At 49.1% G+C, this 17,461-nt stretch overlaps 1 protein-coding gene across 1 annotated transcript; it reads right to left on the minus strand.

Moving 5' to 3' along the window:
* Positions 1 to 10,564: 10,564 nt before the first annotated feature.
* On the minus strand, positions 10,565 to 16,513 carry LOC142476177 (uncharacterized). The gene is made up of 4 exons (XM_075581654.1): positions 16,485 to 16,513; positions 15,683 to 15,869; positions 12,192 to 12,245; positions 10,565 to 11,535 (listed from the first exon to the last, which is right to left on the minus strand). Exons 1-4 carry the CDS (start codon positions 16,511 to 16,513, stop codon positions 11,155 to 11,157), a joined length of 651 nt encoding a protein of 216 aa, XP_075437769.1. The 3' UTR covers positions 10,565 to 11,154.
* Between the last annotated feature and the right edge of the window lie 948 nt (positions 16,514 to 17,461).

Below are 17,461 nucleotides of genomic sequence, written 5' to 3' on the forward strand. Positions count from 1 at the left end.
GGCTGCTGACATAGTATCTGGGATCTGTTGATCCTGCATAAAGGAGTTGTACATTTCTAGGAGATGAGGGGACAGGGGGCCTACAAATTTTTTATAATAACCGTTGGAAAATCCGTCGGGTCCAGGTGTTTTAGCTATTTTAAGTGAGGATATTGCTTTTTTTAGTTCCTCTAGGGTTATTTTCTTATTTAAGAACTCGAGTTCTTCTTGTGTGAGAGATGGGAGGTTGCATTTGGTTAGGTAGTCGGAGGTATTTTTGGCGATATCCTCTGGTAGGATAGTAGGGTGAAGGTTGTAGAGATCTGTGTAGAACTCTGCAAACTCATTTGCGATTTCTTTCTCGTTATAAGAGATTAGACCGCTTTTAGTCTTGATCTTTGTGATCTGGGTCTTTGCCTTCAAGCCTCTTAATTTGGAGGCCAGAAGTTTGTCCGCTTTGTTGCCCCTATCGTAAAACCGCTGTTTGGTCCATTTCAGGGCTCTCTCTACCTCGTCAAGTTGAAGCAATTTTAGGTCGGATCTCGCTTTCTCGAGTGCTCTGAACACCTTTTTTGATAGGGATAGCTTGTGTGAGCGCTCTAGCGCTAGGATTTTATCAGTAAGTTCTTTCTGGGCTTTCTGTTTAAGTTTTTTCTTGTAGGAGGCTATTGATATGAGTTCCCCTCTGATGGTGGCTTTGTGGGCCTCCCATAGGGTTGCTGCTGAGGGCACTGAGCCTTTGTTTATTTGGAAGAAGGTGAGCAGTTTTTGCTTAATTGTTTTGACTACTTGTGAGTCGTTGAGTTTCCAATTATATGTTAATGACTTGACGAAAGGCAGAGAGAGGGTGAGTGCGATAGGGGCATGGTCGGACCACGTTATTGGGCCTATTTCGGAGTGGGAGGATGCCTGGAGTACATTATTGGTGCCTAGAAAATAGTCGATCCTCGAGTAAGACTGATGGGGGGTTGAGTAGAAGGAGTAGTCTCGCTGACCCACGTGCTGGGCCCGCCAGATGTCTGTCAGAGAGTACTCTCTGAGGATATCTTGGAATTTTTGGGCTTTTGTCTGTAGTTGGGTGGAGTATGGGGCAGTAGTTTGGCCTGATCTATCCTGGTCTGGTCTAAGTACCATATTTACGGTTGGTCGAGGGTGCTAAGAAGGTTCTGGAGGAATTGGGTTTGGTTGGCGTTTGGGGCGTAGATATTAAGGATGGCTATGGGGGAGCCTGAGAGCGTGCCTTGAAGTAGTTTATACCGTCCCTCAGGGTCTTTGGTTATCAGCGTCGGGGCAAATGGTATGTTGTTTTTAATCAGGATGGCCACCCCTCTTTTCTTACTGGGGGAGGAGGCAAAGAACGCTTGGGGGTACGTATGTTTAAATGTGTTTGGCGGGTCTGTGTTGTTATAATGGGTTTCTTGGATACAGATTATATCCCCTTTAGTTTTTTTAAATTCTTGGAGGGCTAGTTTGCGTTTGCGGACCGAGTTAAGGCCTTTGACATTCAAGGAAATCATTTTGATCGACGCCATTAGTGGGGGGGGGGGGTCTTGGGGGCAAGCCCCTGTCCCTGAGTTATTCCCATGTCAGGGTTGATTTGAGCGTCGGGGTGAGTATATGGGGGGTAGTTCCTGGTTTTCCCGCGGGGGGTGTTGGGGGAGGGCCGACGGGGGGAGGGTGGGGTGGGGGGGGAGAGGGGGAGGGGGGGGAGGACACAGGAGGACAAGAAAGAGAGTGGGCTGTCTTGGAGCCCGAAAAAGGTTCCTCTTGACATTCTGGTGCCAAGGGGATGGGGTGCAAAAAGACCCCTGGGAGAACTTTCGGGGCGTCACTCACGGACCGTAGCCAGTAAGAAGGGTCCAGCGCCCCCACCCCATTGCTAATGGGGGGGGGGGGTCCTAAGTAAGGAGGGACACCTCGGGCTTATGGAGGCCTTACTCTTCTTTGGTTTGTTCCATAGCTAATCTTTTACATCCTTAGCAAACAATGTTTTCTTCCTTTGTGCTAAGTTCTTATTTGGGTGCTCTTTGTGGTTTCCGGGAGGGGGGGGAAGAGGGGGGGATGAGGGGGGGGGAGGTGGAGGGGGGGAGGGGAAGGAGGAGGGGGGGGAGGGGGGAGGGGGGGGGAGAGAGGGGGGGGGGGACATCTGGTGTTTATATTTTGCGCTGGTAGGTCAACGTTACTCTTTAGTGGGGGTACGATCTCAGGTTGATTCCCACATTAACATTGTAATTGTGCCTTGATATGCAGTAAGCAAAAGTGGGAATACTTGAAATATCTCGGGTTTGAGGGGGGGGGGGGCATCTGGGGATAGGGGGGGGGAGGGGGGGGGGTAGAGGGCAGGGGTACACGGGGTGGGGGAGGGGGAGTGAGGAAGAATTGGGGAGAGGGGGGGGGGAGGGTGGGAGCATGTAGTATACACATATTTAGCAGCTAGATTAAGCATTGCTCTCGGGGGGAGTCCTCATCCCAGGCCGAGGTCTCCCTTGTACGTTGCTGATATCAGCTGCTCATTGGATATGCGTTCAAACAATGGTATGTAGCAGTGTAGGTTGGAATGACATAAGACATTTCTCCTCTGGGGGGGGGGGGGGGAGGGGGGGAGCATATAGTATACACATTATTAGCAGCGAGTTTAAACCTTGCTCTCGAGGGGGGGTCCCAATCCCAGGCCGAGGTTTCCCTTGTACGTTGCTATTATCAACTGCTCATTAGATACACATTCAAACATTGGTATATAGCAATACAGGTTGGTTCGACATAAAACATTTCTCCTCGGGGGGGGGGGGGAGGGGGAAGGATAGGTGGGGGGGGGGGGCGCCCTGGGGCAGGGGGGGGGGAGCATACAGTATTCGTGTACTTAACAGGGAATTTAAACAATGCACTCGGGGGGAATCTCATTCCTAGGCCGAGGAATCCCTTACATAATGTCGTTTTCATCTAGTCAATCAGTAGTTGTTCATATATTGGCATATATCTATACAAGCTGGTTAAACATAGTACAGGTCTTCGTTTGTGGGGGGGAGGGGGCAGGTGAGGGGGGGGGGAGAAATGTCCGCGGCGGGGAGGGGGGCGGGAGGATCACTTGGGGGTTTTTCTAACATGGTATTTAGTCTGGATAGTGAGGGGGGGGGTAGAAGGGGAGGGGGGAGAGGGGACATATTATGTATGGCCTTTTCTAGTGTTTGGGGTTTGCCCCTAAGGGGGGCTTAGTTTTGAGTCGGGGCGTTGTTAGGAGGTGTATAGTTATAACTTGCTGAGGTTTTTTATAGTATGTCAACTGCTGTGAGGAGAGCTATAGTGTCTAGTACTACTCCGGTCCAGTTCAGGGGGGGTGGAGGGGTGAGGGGGAGGGGGGGAGGAGTGGGGGAGGGGGGGGGTGTATATATGGGGTGGAGAGGGGAGGGGGTGGAGGGGGGACGGGGAGGTTCAAAATGGGACCGTACAATTGTGGGTTCAGTTGGGAGCCATATAATTCTGGGGGAGAGCTTCAGTAAAGGTGCTCAATTGAGTCAAGACCTTGTAGATATACATCCTCGTTTTGACGGGGAGAGGGGGGGGGTGGGTCGGGGGGGTCGCGGTAGACTGGGGAAGTGGGGTTTCCCTTGGGAGATATCAGGGTACAACACTTATCATAGGGAGGGAAGAAGAGAGAGGGGGGGGGGAGATTTCTGTTCATACAACCTGCCACTTATGGGAGGGGAGGGGGGGGGAGGATGCCTCCGGGAGCGAATCGCGGGGTGCAGTGTCCATAGATGGAGTCTCTGGTTCTGCTGACTTGGTACACGGACACTTTTGGGTTGGGGGTCCGGTGCACCTCTTGTCCATCGGGAGCGCCGACCGGGCGTGCTTGTGGAGGTGTGCAGTAGCCGGACCGCGTCTCTGGTGCCTGGATCTCCGCAAATGCAGCTCCGGAACACGTGAGTGACGCGAGAGGGCCGCGTCCTGTGAGGATCAGCGCGGATGCCGTTTCCTCCCGCTGCTGTCCGAGACGCCACGGGTGGAGCCTCGGTTCCCCTCGGTCTCAGGGGGGGGCGGATAAGGTAAGTGGACATTTAACGTATGGGGGGGCGGGGAGGGGGAGGCTAGGGAGGGGGGAAGGGGGGTAGGGGTGGGTTATGGGGAGATAATGGCGGGGGGGAGGGAAGAGTGGGGGAGGAAAGGGGGGAGAAGAGGAGGGGGGGGTGGTGAGGAGTGAAAGAGGGGGGGGGCTGGGGGGGTCGGGAAGGGGGAGATAGTTTCGTGGGGTGGAATCTAGGGGACCTCGGGGCCAGAGGGGTGTTTTGTTCATTGAGGGTTCTTGTATTGGGAGTTTGCTGATGTCTTTAGGGCCTCTGGGTCTGTGTGGGATGACTGTGGGGGCCTCTTGTGGTTTTCTTGGGTCTCGCAGTTGGCTGGATCCTCAGGGTTCACCGGAGACGCTGACTCGCTAGTCTCTCCGATGTTCGGGGGGCTTCTTGGGGGGTCATCTCCGGCGTCTCCTCAGTGCTGGGGCGGCTGCTCTTCTGCGGTGGGAGAGGGATCCCTAGCGCTTTCAGGAAGTCCTTAGCGCCTTCAGGGGTTAGTACTGTGTGGTGGCGGCCATTACGGAGCACCACTAGTTTGAAGGGGAATCCCCATCGATACTTTACCCCCTGGTCCCTGAGATAGGAGGTGAGTGGGCGCAGCGCATTTCTTTTATTTATTGTTATTTGGGAAAGGTCGTTGTAGAGTTGGATTTGTACCCCATCCATGGTCACAGTCCTCAGTTCTCTGGCCGCTGTCATGATGCGGTCTTTAGCAGAGTATGCGTGCATTCTCAGCACCACATCTCTGTGACGGTTTGGGTCCGATGATTTCTGGGCCAGGGCTCTGTGGTCACGGTCTGTGTGCAGGTCGTGATCTGATAGATCAGGGACGAGCTGCAGAAAGAGTCTGCGGAGGTATGGTTGGAGTTCTTCGTGGGTGATAGTTTCAGGGATATTTTTGAGGCGGATGTTCTGCCTCCGTTCCCTGTTCTCCATATCCTCTAGTTTGTCTTGTATTTGTCGGATCGCATCTCCGCATCTCAGAACCTCTTCGTGGGTCTCAGCCTGCTCGTTTGAGACTCCCTCCATCTTTACTTCCAGATCTTCCGTCCGCTCCGTCAGTGCTTCCACTTCTGCTCGGATGGTTTGGAGGGCCTTTTCTGTGTCCTCCTGAACTCCCCTCCTTATTTTAATAATTAAAGCATCAAAAAAATCTTTATTTAAGACGGGGGGATCCGAATCAGTCGGGCTCTGTCGGCCGCTACGCACCTCGTGCTCCGGTTCTTCTCCGGCGCCATCTTGCTCCTCGGGGCTGATCTCAGCTAGGCGTTGCGCCGGAGAGAAGAACTTGGTGACGGGGCATTGGTTCTTTCTCTGCGGCTTCCCTGCCATCTCTCCGGTGTTTGTTCTCGGTGTGGGGGCGATTTTCGGGGAGTTTGAGGTGTGGGATAAGCTTATTCTATTGTTTGTATTGGTGAGGGCGCCGGGAGCTCTTCCACTAGCAGACCATCGGCTGTGACGTCACCGGAAGTCTCCGTATATTGTTTAATTTGAAAATTTTCTTTACTCTTATTACACACAAAATTCTTTTTATCTGTTTGTTTGTGTTCGCATGCCTTGCATGTTGAACAACCAAAAAAAACCACAATGGGGGCCTCATTTGCCGCGCATGCGCACTACGCAGATCATCACGCCGACAAGCGTGTGAAGCAGAGACGCAGCGCAGCCTCTGAATACAGCCCCAGCGCGCGGGGCTTGTTCCTGAAGACTGAGATTACCCCCCTCTTCATCCCATTTGTTGCCCTACCAATAGAAGTGACGATCGTGATCTGGACCATTAAAGTTTTTATATATGTAAGTGCATATTATTATCTTTATTTGTTGTCAATACACATCATATCTCAATCTTGGTGCGCTTTTGTGTTTTTTCTTTTTTCCTGGGACTTGGTATCGATGTTTTGAAACAAACCTTTATTTTTTATATTTATTTTTTTCATAGCGCTGGGAGCAACAATGTTTTTTAAATTTGGGGCTTTTTTAAAGATTATTTTAGGATGTTCTGGAAGAGAGCTATGTAGAATTGGGTCTCGTTTTAAAACATGCCAGTGCTTTCGAATGATTTTTGTAATATTATTAGATTCTTTATTAAAAGTAGTCAGAAAAGCTGTGTCGAATTGATTTTTGTTATTTTTTATTAGTGTTGCATCTTTGGGTTCCAAGAGATCTTCTCTATTTAATGTTTTAGCTTTATTAAATGCTATATCTAGAACATCTTGCTTGTAATTTTTTTGAATAAAACGTGACTCAAGTGTTTTACACTGTTCCTTAAAGACTGTTTCTTCTGTACAATTTCTCCGCATTCTTCTATATTGGCTGTAGGGCACATTATCCATCCACTGATGGTGATGGCAACTAGAACGTAGGATGTAGTTGTTGCTATCTACATTTTTGAAATAAGATTTTGTTTTGAGATGCCCCTCTTCAACATATATATGGAGATAATTTGGAATACATTGGGGACATATATGTAATTGGCTGCTGTCCCATATGATGTGTTTAGCTCATTGATTCTGGCGGGATTGCACCTTTAATACAGAGACAACCCCAATGATAACCAGTGTTATTCCTCCCTATGATACAGATCCTGTTCCTTGTCATCCCCAGGACAGGATGGCCAGTACTGCAAGAAGCCTCATGTCATCACGCAGAAGGTACGTCTGCAATGTGACTGCAAGGGGAGGGAGTCATTGTCAGAAGTAGATTGTACGCTCTTTGGGTTAGAGTTTTTCTGCAGGCCCCCAGGATTATAATCTCGAAGTAGATTGTACACTAATTTTATTAAAGTATTATAGATTTTTCCTGTCCTACAGTAGTCTTTGGGATGACAACTCAGTAGATTGTAAGTTCTTGGGCTCAGAGTATTATAGCTTCCCCCTGTACTCCTGCAGGCCCAGGATTCCTTGCACAAGTCCCTATTCCCCTCACATCACAGGAACAGGGCATGTAGTACTGCAGGAAGCCGAGCCTCATATAGGACCAGGTGAGTGTCCGGAGAGGGAGGTCATTCACTTTTGGACTTATCCTTCCTGTCCTATCTGAAAACCCACCAGCATCCCGTGGGGTCAACTCATGTAGTGATTTTATTGTAGGAATGAATCGAATGATATCGGGCCCCCCTAGGTGCACTGTGATTCACCCTTCACCACTTGGGTGCAAGTCATTCCAGTAGCACATTAGGCTAGTATTTTACAGCCGTGCTATTCCAAGAGCAGCTTGGGGAATGCTAAAGTTTAGGAGCTTAATTGTAGCCCTCTTTTCTGGGCGCTTCCTCACTCCAGACTTAGACACACATATAGCCACACACTTTAAAGCCACACACTCTAATTCTATGTTCACTGCTAGAATATACCGTAGCTATATATTTTGAGTGTGTATACAGACAATATTGCGTCTCTGTTGTTCAACTCAAAATCCTCCTATCTCCTACCTAACTTTGTTATTCATGGCTGTCCAGGTTTATTTATTTATTAAATGTTTCACCAGGAAGTAATACAGGGAGAGTTACCTCTCGTTTTCAAGCTTGTCCCTGGCACAGAGTGAGTGCAGCTGTGAAAGGGATCTAGTGTGATTTCTTTCAGTTAGGCCTCGGCCATGTTCCCTGCTGGCGTGCTGAGGCGCGCTGAGGCGCAGGGAAAGCGGGTGCTGTCCCTGGCCTTGCGGTTGCTTACCGCACGCACTGTCAGCAGCCGTCAGGGGGCGGGCCGGGGGCGGGCGCGTCACTGGCCGGGGGCGGGCCAGTGACGTCACGGAGCTGGTTCGCCCTCATTGGGCGAACCGCTCACGTGACTGGCCTGTCGCGCCGGCAAGCGGGGGAATTTAAAATTCCCCTAAGACCTGCGCTTCCGCAAGTGCGCGGAAGCGCAGGTGAGCCCCTACTAAAGCCGCTCTAATTGTGGCTGCAGGGGCTCAGTGCTGAGCGGGAGCGCGTGTCAGCACGCTTCCGCCAGCAAGCGCTAAACATGGCCAAGGCCTTACACTCTGTGCGCTACAAATACATAGTCACATTAACTTAGCGGGGTCATTAAGATTGATCTGTGGGTGTTCATCGTAATGTTAACCTGCATCACCTACAGTTTCAGCAGAATTTCTCGCTTTGCGCATATCCCTCTCATCTTACGTGATCTGTACCGGCTTCCACTGATCAACCGGGTTCGCTTCATGTTGGCCTTTAAAACCTTGCAAGGTCAGGGCATGCCCATCTGCTGTCTCTTTTGAAGTTGCGGAGGGATACTGGGTCTTCCCACGTTCTCAGGGGGTTTTGCCTCTCTGTGCCAAGGGTACTGCACCCTATGCTGGGTGGGCGAGGCTTCATGTCTGCAGCTTCAGAGGTCTGGAACTCTGGTGTATATCTACTTTACCACTGTTTGGGGCTCAGTGTAAGACTTAGCTCTTCCTTCTCGCTTTTCCTGTCTAACGTAACAATTGTACAGTATATCGTTTTAATTTGTTTAACTGTAAATTATTGCGATGCCCCCTTAAGTATAGGTGTGTGTTTACTCAAAAATAAGTGATGATCATGAATTTGGCTGCTCTCTAATGTAAACCTACATCACCCCATCTCTTCCCACTCGTCTGTTTCGCCCCCAGCCGACTCTGCTACCCTTCTCCGTCACCCTTCTCCGTCACCCTTCTCCTCTGCTGCAGTCGCCACACAAAATCGAGCTCTCTTCGCCAACATTCATTTATTTATAATATATTTTATCTGAAAGTTCGCTGTGGGGCTGCATATGGCTATTTATGACCAGTCATTATTGCAACATCAGCCATCTAGATAGTAACCTATATTTCTGGCCCCTCTACATCTTGGTGCATATTCACCCTGGCCAATGATACAGGACTTGTACCTATTCATGCGAGAGATATACTCATAGTTTGGCCTTTGCTGCCTCCTAATTAACGTGTGTCTATATCCATGTTACACCGGAAACCTATGTATGCTGGTCTCTTCTCTTTTGATTTTGGTGCCTCCCGGCGGTATTTGAGCTACAGTATAAGGGAAGCTCTGGATCACTCCCCTGACAGTTTACTATACTCCTTTATATACTTACCATATTTGACAGTGCCCTCCAAACATTGTTTACCTTTGGTTGTCCGTGACGACGTCTATTCCGCCGGACACCTTTCTATTGGCTGCCTTCTCTAGCTCCACCCATGCTACAGGGTATATCTGATACACGGAAGCAGCTATACGTGACTCCTCCCCCCAGAAGCGTGACTCGTCACGCGAAACGTGCGTTGGGGCGTAGTGACATCATGCCAGTGACGCTCACGAGCGAGAAAGAGATTGGAAGTTTAGAGCCACTGGGAGACACTGCTGTATTGGGGCTGTGTTTATACTGTATATACCTTCCATGGTTTTTGAGCCTTTCAGTGCATTCTAATGCTCTGTATATTTACCAGCATATACTACTGACTGTGCATATATCTGTTTGGGGGTACCTGTATGGATCAATCACTCCTACACCATAGATACTCCATCTGGCACCTAAACAGATAATTATATGGACATTATTGTTCCCAGCCGCTGCATACACCTTGCCTAATGCCGATGGTCTCCCGTGGCTGCATACAGCAATCGGCTTTCTAGGGGTATTTATATTGAGGCCCTCCGGCTCCTACCCTGCATTTTCCCGACCAGCCTTCTTATTGATTGACATTTTGTTATCAATGTATATAATTATCACGCTTTTTGGCGTTCTCGTTTACTATTAAAATGTTATTATTTTTGTTTTTAACAATTAGAACGTACAGTTCCGCTCACCCTTTTATGCATATGGCGTAGGGGTGTGCAAAGTGGGGCCGGAGGATTTTCAGGGGTGTGTGGTGGCTACAGAGGTCCCGCGCTCTCCCCCAAAGCATTTAAATCAAATGCCGAGGGGACTGCGCGATGCCCCTGCAGCTTCTCCTTACCTGATCTTCGGCGACACGTAGCCATGGTAACCGGCGTCAAATGATGCCGCGGGGTCACGTGACTTCACATGACACCATGATGTTATTTGACGCCGGAGCCGAGAAGGAGGGGGGGTGCGAGCCGGGAGGTAAGCACTCGGGGGGGCTACTTTTCTGGGGATATTTGTATGTCATTACCCTATATTTGACTCCCCTTCAATTTTGACTCGACTCCAATCTAAATATTTTGGTAATTGGTTTGTAATTATAGAGATATTTGTAGCAGAATCCCATGTATGTTCTTTTTACCTTTTTAGATACCGTTTTGTGTAATAAAAGATATGACAGATCAGAGGGGCTTCCTGTTTGCACTCGTGTTTTGGCAGAAGTGTATATGTGACCCTATAAACCTTCTTCACACCCGGCTTGGCAGCGTGACACTAGTGCAGCGTCCTGGGTAAGAATCACTGAGCTGTTAGCAATAGATACAACGGATAGAAAAGACACTACACATAGGTTTGATTAAAGAGAGTATTTTATTTAAATAATTAATCTCTTTGCTGGGAGGGGCCTGCAGCACATTGCAGAGCGATATAGTAACACGCAGAGCAATGCATTGCAGGCCCCTCCGGCAGCAAAGGGGTGAAGACCAATGCAGGGAGTATAAAGATCTCACTGATAATTCATGCACAAAGGGCAGTTTGTTGCTGTGATCCAGAGGAAGGCGAAACATAACCCCTGCTGTGCAATGGGGGAAAAAAATTCCTTCCTGACCCCATTAAATGGCGATCGGATGGTCCCTGGATCACTGCGCAGTGAGATCAGATGGAGCAGCACAGATCAGCGTTGTTATACACAGGGCACACTCAGTATATAGAGATGCGGGTGATGGGGCCCTTGTGCCCCTGTGTATAACTCACCTGCTCCCCAATTCCCCTGCATATCTATCCCATTCACCCCTTTTCCTCCCGCACACCTCGCAGGGCCGGCCGTCCATTAGGCGGTCGCCTAGCGCGCTAAGGTCCTAGGGGCGCATTAATAATCATTATTATTTTTTCCTCTTATTATTTTATTTATTTATCTTTTTTAAATTATTTTTCTTTTTTTTGTCCAGTATTTTGGCGCCCTTTCATTTTGCGTCGCGCTGGGGTGCGGTCGCACCCCCTGCAGGCCCGATAGCTACGCCTCTGTTTATTATTTTATTTATCTTATTATTTTTTTATACATCTAGGGCCATAACTGAAACTCCCAGCTGGTGCGCATAAAACCAGCGCATTGCCCGTACTTCTTCTTCTCTCTCACGTGCCTGCCTGTCCCGCAGCCTTTGTGCTCTTATCTCCCTCCTGCGGTCAAACCATCTTCTCAGGGTCCCTAGAATACCCCTAATTCTCTGCACTGGCCCCTCTGCTACCTGCTTCTGGAATCTTCTCCCCAGCCTGAGACAGGGGAAGCACCACATCCCTCTACATCTGGCTTCCACCTCATCACCCCACGTGTCGTGCGACTCGTCATCCGTCTCGACGTTTGCCTCGTCGTCCGCCTCGTAGCCCGCCTCGTCGTCTGGTGGCACAAAGCGCAACACCTTCGTGCATGTCCTGATCTGCAGGAGACATGAAGTGTTTGTAACCAGGGACAGTGATACTCTGTATCGCAAGAGCTCCTGTGCCACTTATACCCCATCTCCAATACCCCGTTATACCCACCTCCCCAGGCCCATTACCCCATTATACCCACCTCCCCAGGCCCAGTACCCATTGTATACCCCTCCGCAGAACTCCGTTATATGCCCCTCCCCAGGATCCTTTACACACACCCTCCCCAGACGCAGTACGCCCTACGGTGGAGGTGTAATGTCACATGGGTAGTGGAAGGTTTCCCAGAGAAGGTGTCCATGGGTCACAGCTGTTTCATCATCTTGGACGAGAAGTCTCCCTACTCTCTGCCTTTCCTTTCTCTCTCCTGTCAGTCTCTCTCCCTTTAATCTTATCTCTTTTATTTATCTCTGTCTCTCCTTATTTTTGTTTCTATGTATTTCTCTCCCCCCCCCCCATTTAATAGGGGCACAAACCTCAGATTTGGGGAACGCTCCCATCGCATGAGACCCGAGGAAACAGGGACCCACTAACCTTCATTAAAACATCTCCAGCAGATTCTGTATTATTACACTGTAAAGTGTTGCAGACTTTTCCATAAATAGTACAACAGCTAATAGCACCGTGTGTGCGGCAGATTCACAACTATGCCATTCCCATTTACCCGTGAAGTGCGTTTTTTATCTTCTTCCTCCTCGCTGTCAAACTCCTCCCATGCCTATGATACAGAGGATAGTAATGTGATCACATGTATTCCTCACTCCCATACATGTCCTGGTGCTGTATGGGGGGATCGATGGTTAAGCCAATTGTCCACAGCATTCAAACAGTAACAATCTTCACAACCCAACGTTGCTTCGCAATGTTAGCAACGCTTCAGAGTAATAGACTCATTCAAGGCCCATTCCCCGACAGGGGGAGATAGCCGGGGGATAGCCGGGACAGGTATCTGTGAGGGGCCTGGCCGGCACTGCAAGTTGGGCCTGACCTCTATCCTGGCCGGCTGCCAATCCTCTCGTGGCCGGGTCCCGGATCTCCCTCAGCTGCAGGCCTCTTCTTTCTGTCCCACACCGAGCTTCCAATGCCAGCGCACCTCTCTGATGTTAGCGTGCCGGTAGTAAGCTAAGCCCAGTCTCCGGCGTGCGCGCCAGCGTTAAAAGCACATGGGACAGAGAGACCTGCAGCTGAGGGGAGAGCCGGGGCCCGGCCGCGAGAAGTCCTGCAGCCGGGCCTGGCCACAAGGTAAGTCTGGCTTTTTTTAAAGTATTGGGGGTGGTGTTATATGCATTGTTTTTTTTTTAAATATATATTGGGAGCTTTTTAATATGCATTGGGCTATTTTTTATATGCATTGTTTTTTTTTATGCATTATGTTTTTTTATATGTATTGTTTTTTATATGCACTGGGGTTTGTTTATATGCATTGTTTTTTTTTTAATATGTTTTTTTTATAAGCATTGTTTTTTTTGTACACCGAGAGGGTGCGTGTGTAGTGAGAATGAGAGGGAGCATATGTCTGTATGTGTGTATAAAACCGTTAGTGTGTGTTTCTGAGTGAGTTTGTGTTACTGTCTGACAGTTACTGTGTTTGTAAAGCATAATGAGAAGTATGATTGTGTGTGTGTGTATGTATACATGTATATATATCTTGTAGTGTGTGTCTGTGCTTGTACAAGAGTATCAATCTGTGCGTATTTTAGTGGGAGTGTGTGAATATGACTGACTGTGCGTTTCTATTTTAGGAGTAGGAACCTGTTGTTACTCCGTTCCTGCAGTTTTTTAGGAGCAGGAACGTGTGTGTGTATATATAGGACCGAAACGCTGTGCCGCTATCTCTCTCTCTCTTGCTCTATTACACACATCCCTACCTCAACACACACACACCTACCTCAACACACACACACACATATACACACACACATCTACCAACACACCTTTTGTAGGACTCTAGCACTGTAGCAGTGAAAGTCTTAGCAAACACATGGAGATACAGCGAGACATAAAGAGACACAAGATACACTCAAAGGGAACATGAAAAGTGACAGATCTACTATAACAAGTGACAGACATGCGCAGAGTTAATAAGAAAAGAGACAGTCGGATACACACAGAGAAGTGATGATATAGATAACCTGTATCAGTGACAGACTTCAGGACAAGTTACAATAAAAGCCAGACACACTCCGGGTAACAACGTTTTATTTAAATACCTGGAATCTTGACCCCTCCGCCTTCAGTGTGGGAAAGGCTGAGGCTTTGGGATCTAAGGCTAAGGCCCGGTAACTCTGCTGCAACGCGCGCCCGCGAGATTGGCGGCGCGTGCAGCTGATTCCCTGGTCTGCAGCTCACTGCAGAAAGAGAGACCGGGGTGGGGGCGTGGCGGGGGAGTGACGGGGGCCGGCCATGACGTCACCCGGCAGATTCGCCCTCATTGGCTGAACCACGGGGGGCGTGCCTTATCACTCGTCGCGAGTCCTGCTCTCAATTCTATTGAGAGCAGGAGCAGCTCTCGCCCCGGCGCTGCAGCCCCCCTCGCAGCGGTCCCTGCGCCATTGAGGGGAGGGCTCTCGTCCGTGCAGCGTCCGCTACAGCGGACGCTGTAGTAGGCAACGGGGTCAAGGCCTAAATGTGTGCGGTTCTCTGTGCCTGGGGAGACCCCTACATTTTCTCTTTGTCTGGAGAGACCACTAAATGTTCTCCCTGCCTGGGGAGACCACGAATTGTTCTCTGTGTCTGGGGAGACCCCTAAATGTTCTCTCTGTGTCTAGGGAGAACCCCAAAATTTTCTCTCTGTGTTTGGGGAGACCCCTAAATGTTCTCCCTGTGTCTGGGGAGACCCCTAAATGTTCTCCCTGTGTCTGGGGAGACCCCTATATGTTCTCCCTGTGTCTGGGGAGACCCCTAAATGTTTTCTGTGCCAGGGGAGACCCTGAAATGTTCTCTGTGTCTGGGGAGACCCCTACATTTTCTCTCTACGTCTGGAGAGACCCATAAATGTTCTCTCTTTGCCTGGGGAGACCAGGAATTGTTCTCTGTGTCTGGGGAGACCCCTAAATATTCTCTCTGTGTCTAGGGAGACCCCTAAATGTTCTCTCTTATTTTTGGGGAGACGCCTAAATGTTCCCTGTGTCTGGAGATACCCCTAAATGTTCTCCCTGTGTCTGGGGAGACCCCTAAATGTTCTCCCTGTGTCTGAGGAGACCCCTAAATGTTTTCTGCGTCAGGGGAGACCCCTAATAAATATTCCCTAGTGTAGCTTGCTTCAAAATAACCCAGAAAAGTAGCCTTGAGCCCTCGGTGACCGGGCGCTATGACCAGAGGGACTAGGCTCTCTCTTACCTGTGAGTGTGGACTACGTCCCCCATGGCCTCCCCCCCCCCCCTCGCCCCCTCTGGCAGTGATGGGGACACGGCCGGGAGAAGGGCCAGGGAGGTTAGAATTAGACAGAGGCGCGGGGTCAGGCTACGCCCTGCCATGAGAGTGCCCCCACCCTGCCCTTTATTGTGAATACTGGTAAATATGTCGGTTGTACGTGTTTAAAATAAAAAAAAGAATAAATAAACAATGAAAATGAATAACAGAAATAAAATAAAAGGTGGCTGGGAGTGGCGAGTGGGCGCGGCTCATTTACACGTGCGTTCCTGGGGCCCATTCTCGCCAGATGGCCGGGGTGGGGCCCGGCTAGGGGGGAGTTACGGCCATTGGTTCGGGTACCTTTGGCTTTACCCAATGAGCGAGCACTCTGGCAGGGGGTGGCACTTATTAGGTTAATTGAAGTTTTAATAAAAAGCCGCGGCCTCACACCGCCAGACCTCGTTTTTGTGGTTATTTATGTATTGGTTATGGTGGGGTTTGGGACGCCAAGTGTAGAAGGGAAGGGGGGGGGGGGAGGGGGAGTCTCACAGTCTCCGAGGTCATGTTTTTATTTATAAAATATTTTACCAGGAAAAAATACATTGAGTTACCTCTGGTTTTCAAGCATGTCCTGGGGGAGTTATCACAGAGACACAGATGCGTCGCTGAGTTTGGGTTAGTAACTCCCTTAACCTCTCAGCAGTTGGCACTTAACGCGTTAAAAACAAGCGTTGCTATTTCTCTGCATGAAGTTGCAGGTAACTGGAAGAGTTACACAGTGACGCCTATTTCATCACTCACCTTCACCCGATCCGGTCTTTTTTTCGGTTTTTTTCTCGGTCTTATGTCCGAGTCTTCGCTTAACCATTCTTCGTCTAACCATTTTTCGCCTTCACTCTGTATGCAGGACAATGCTTTAAGACAGGGTTGCACAACCCTTTTCCCCTGTTCCCCCCTGTTCCCCCCTCCCCACCTTGTCTCCGACGTTCTGATGTAACCACATCATGTGACGCAACGTTGCTGTCGCCAGAAGCCACAAGAGACAAGGAAAGGGAACTTACAGAGGCCTTGCGCGCGATCGCCGGCATTTAATTTAAATGCTGTGGGAAGAGCGAGGGGCCTCTGTAGGCGCCAAGCCCCTCCTCCCCAAGAAAATGTCGCGCCCCTCGGTTTGCACACTCCTGCTTTAAGAGATATTCTGGGGCCCTCCAACTCCTCCATCGGACCCTTTCTCATACTGACTGGCCTTGCAGTGCTCAGTATTACCTGCTATGATGCCTCTCAAAATACCATGCTAACTCATTCTGAACATACATGTGTCCTTTCTACATGTTACTCAGCTTGGGCCACAGAAGAATAATGCGTGGTGCTAAGAACTGTATACGGCTATAATGATAATGTTATGAAGATAATGAATCCTATATGAAGGCTGGGATATATTCTTGATTGTAGGGGGGTACTGGGTGTGGTATCCTAGTTGGTAAACCACCATAGATGGCACTCATTGTCCAGGATCCCAAAGGCTAATGATTACCCCAATAAATAGTACCCTAATCCTTTTGTGGAATAATGATATGACCAGGTAGCAAGCAAGAAAACTCACGAGTCTGCTGCAGCGTCCACGTTGATCATGCCTTGATAAAGTGCTCTGTGTAGCACGAAACATGTTGGTAGGGTAATGCCTTGCCCTTTCTCCTTCCATGACTATTACATTTTTTATGGATAACGCACTTCCCTCCTAATTTCTTGTTCGGATGATTCCGGTTGTGCTCTGCCATTGTTCTCTCTTATCTGTACAGTATGGGCCACAGACAGCTTTCCCGGGGCCCAGGACTAGTTTCCACCGGGGACCCTCACCCATGGGTCGGCAACCTTGCGAGAACCCCCCTCCCCCCAACCTGTTTTCTCTTGCACTGCCATAGACTACAACATTTCGGCCTGCTGGTCTTTCTCAGGTAAAGTGGCTAAACCCACTAAAGCTAGTAAACAAACGCCAGCAGTCGAAACGTTGTAGTCTGTGGCACAATAAATTATCTTTTTTGATTCAAATCCGTGGGCCCTTTTCCATCAATCATATTGTATACATTGGACAAAATGCCGGTCTTCCCTGGGACTAAAGAGCACCGTTAAAAGTATGCAGCAAATCCCCATCATTTCTGCGTTCTCTTACTCTGCCCCATTCTCACACACCACCTTGCTCTCTCACCCCCCTCTTACACTCCCCGTCACCCTTTCGTTCCCCAAAGGTTGTCCTTTAATTAGATCTTACCTCAGGTGTCGCCATCTCCCTTGGAAATGTTCTGTCTTTAAGCTGTGTGGCGCCTCTTGATCCGAACTTTCTTAGCTGACCCCTTTAGGTTTCGGCTCCGAGGGTCTAAAAAATAAGGGACTCCGAAAAGGTGTTAAATATATGCACGGGTCCTAATGGGGCACTGAGGGGGAGACTTAAATACTAGTAAATATAATCTACTGTGCTAACAAATATAATCTATTAAACAACTAAATATAATCTATCAAACTACTAAATATAATCTATCAAACTATGAAATATAATCTATTAAACTAAGTAAATATCTATTA

Source organism: Ascaphus truei, unplaced genomic scaffold (assembly GCF_040206685.1).
Source record: "Ascaphus truei isolate aAscTru1 unplaced genomic scaffold, aAscTru1.hap1 HAP1_SCAFFOLD_1469, whole genome shotgun sequence".
Classification (NCBI taxonomy): domain Eukaryota; kingdom Metazoa; phylum Chordata; class Amphibia; order Anura; family Ascaphidae; genus Ascaphus; species Ascaphus truei.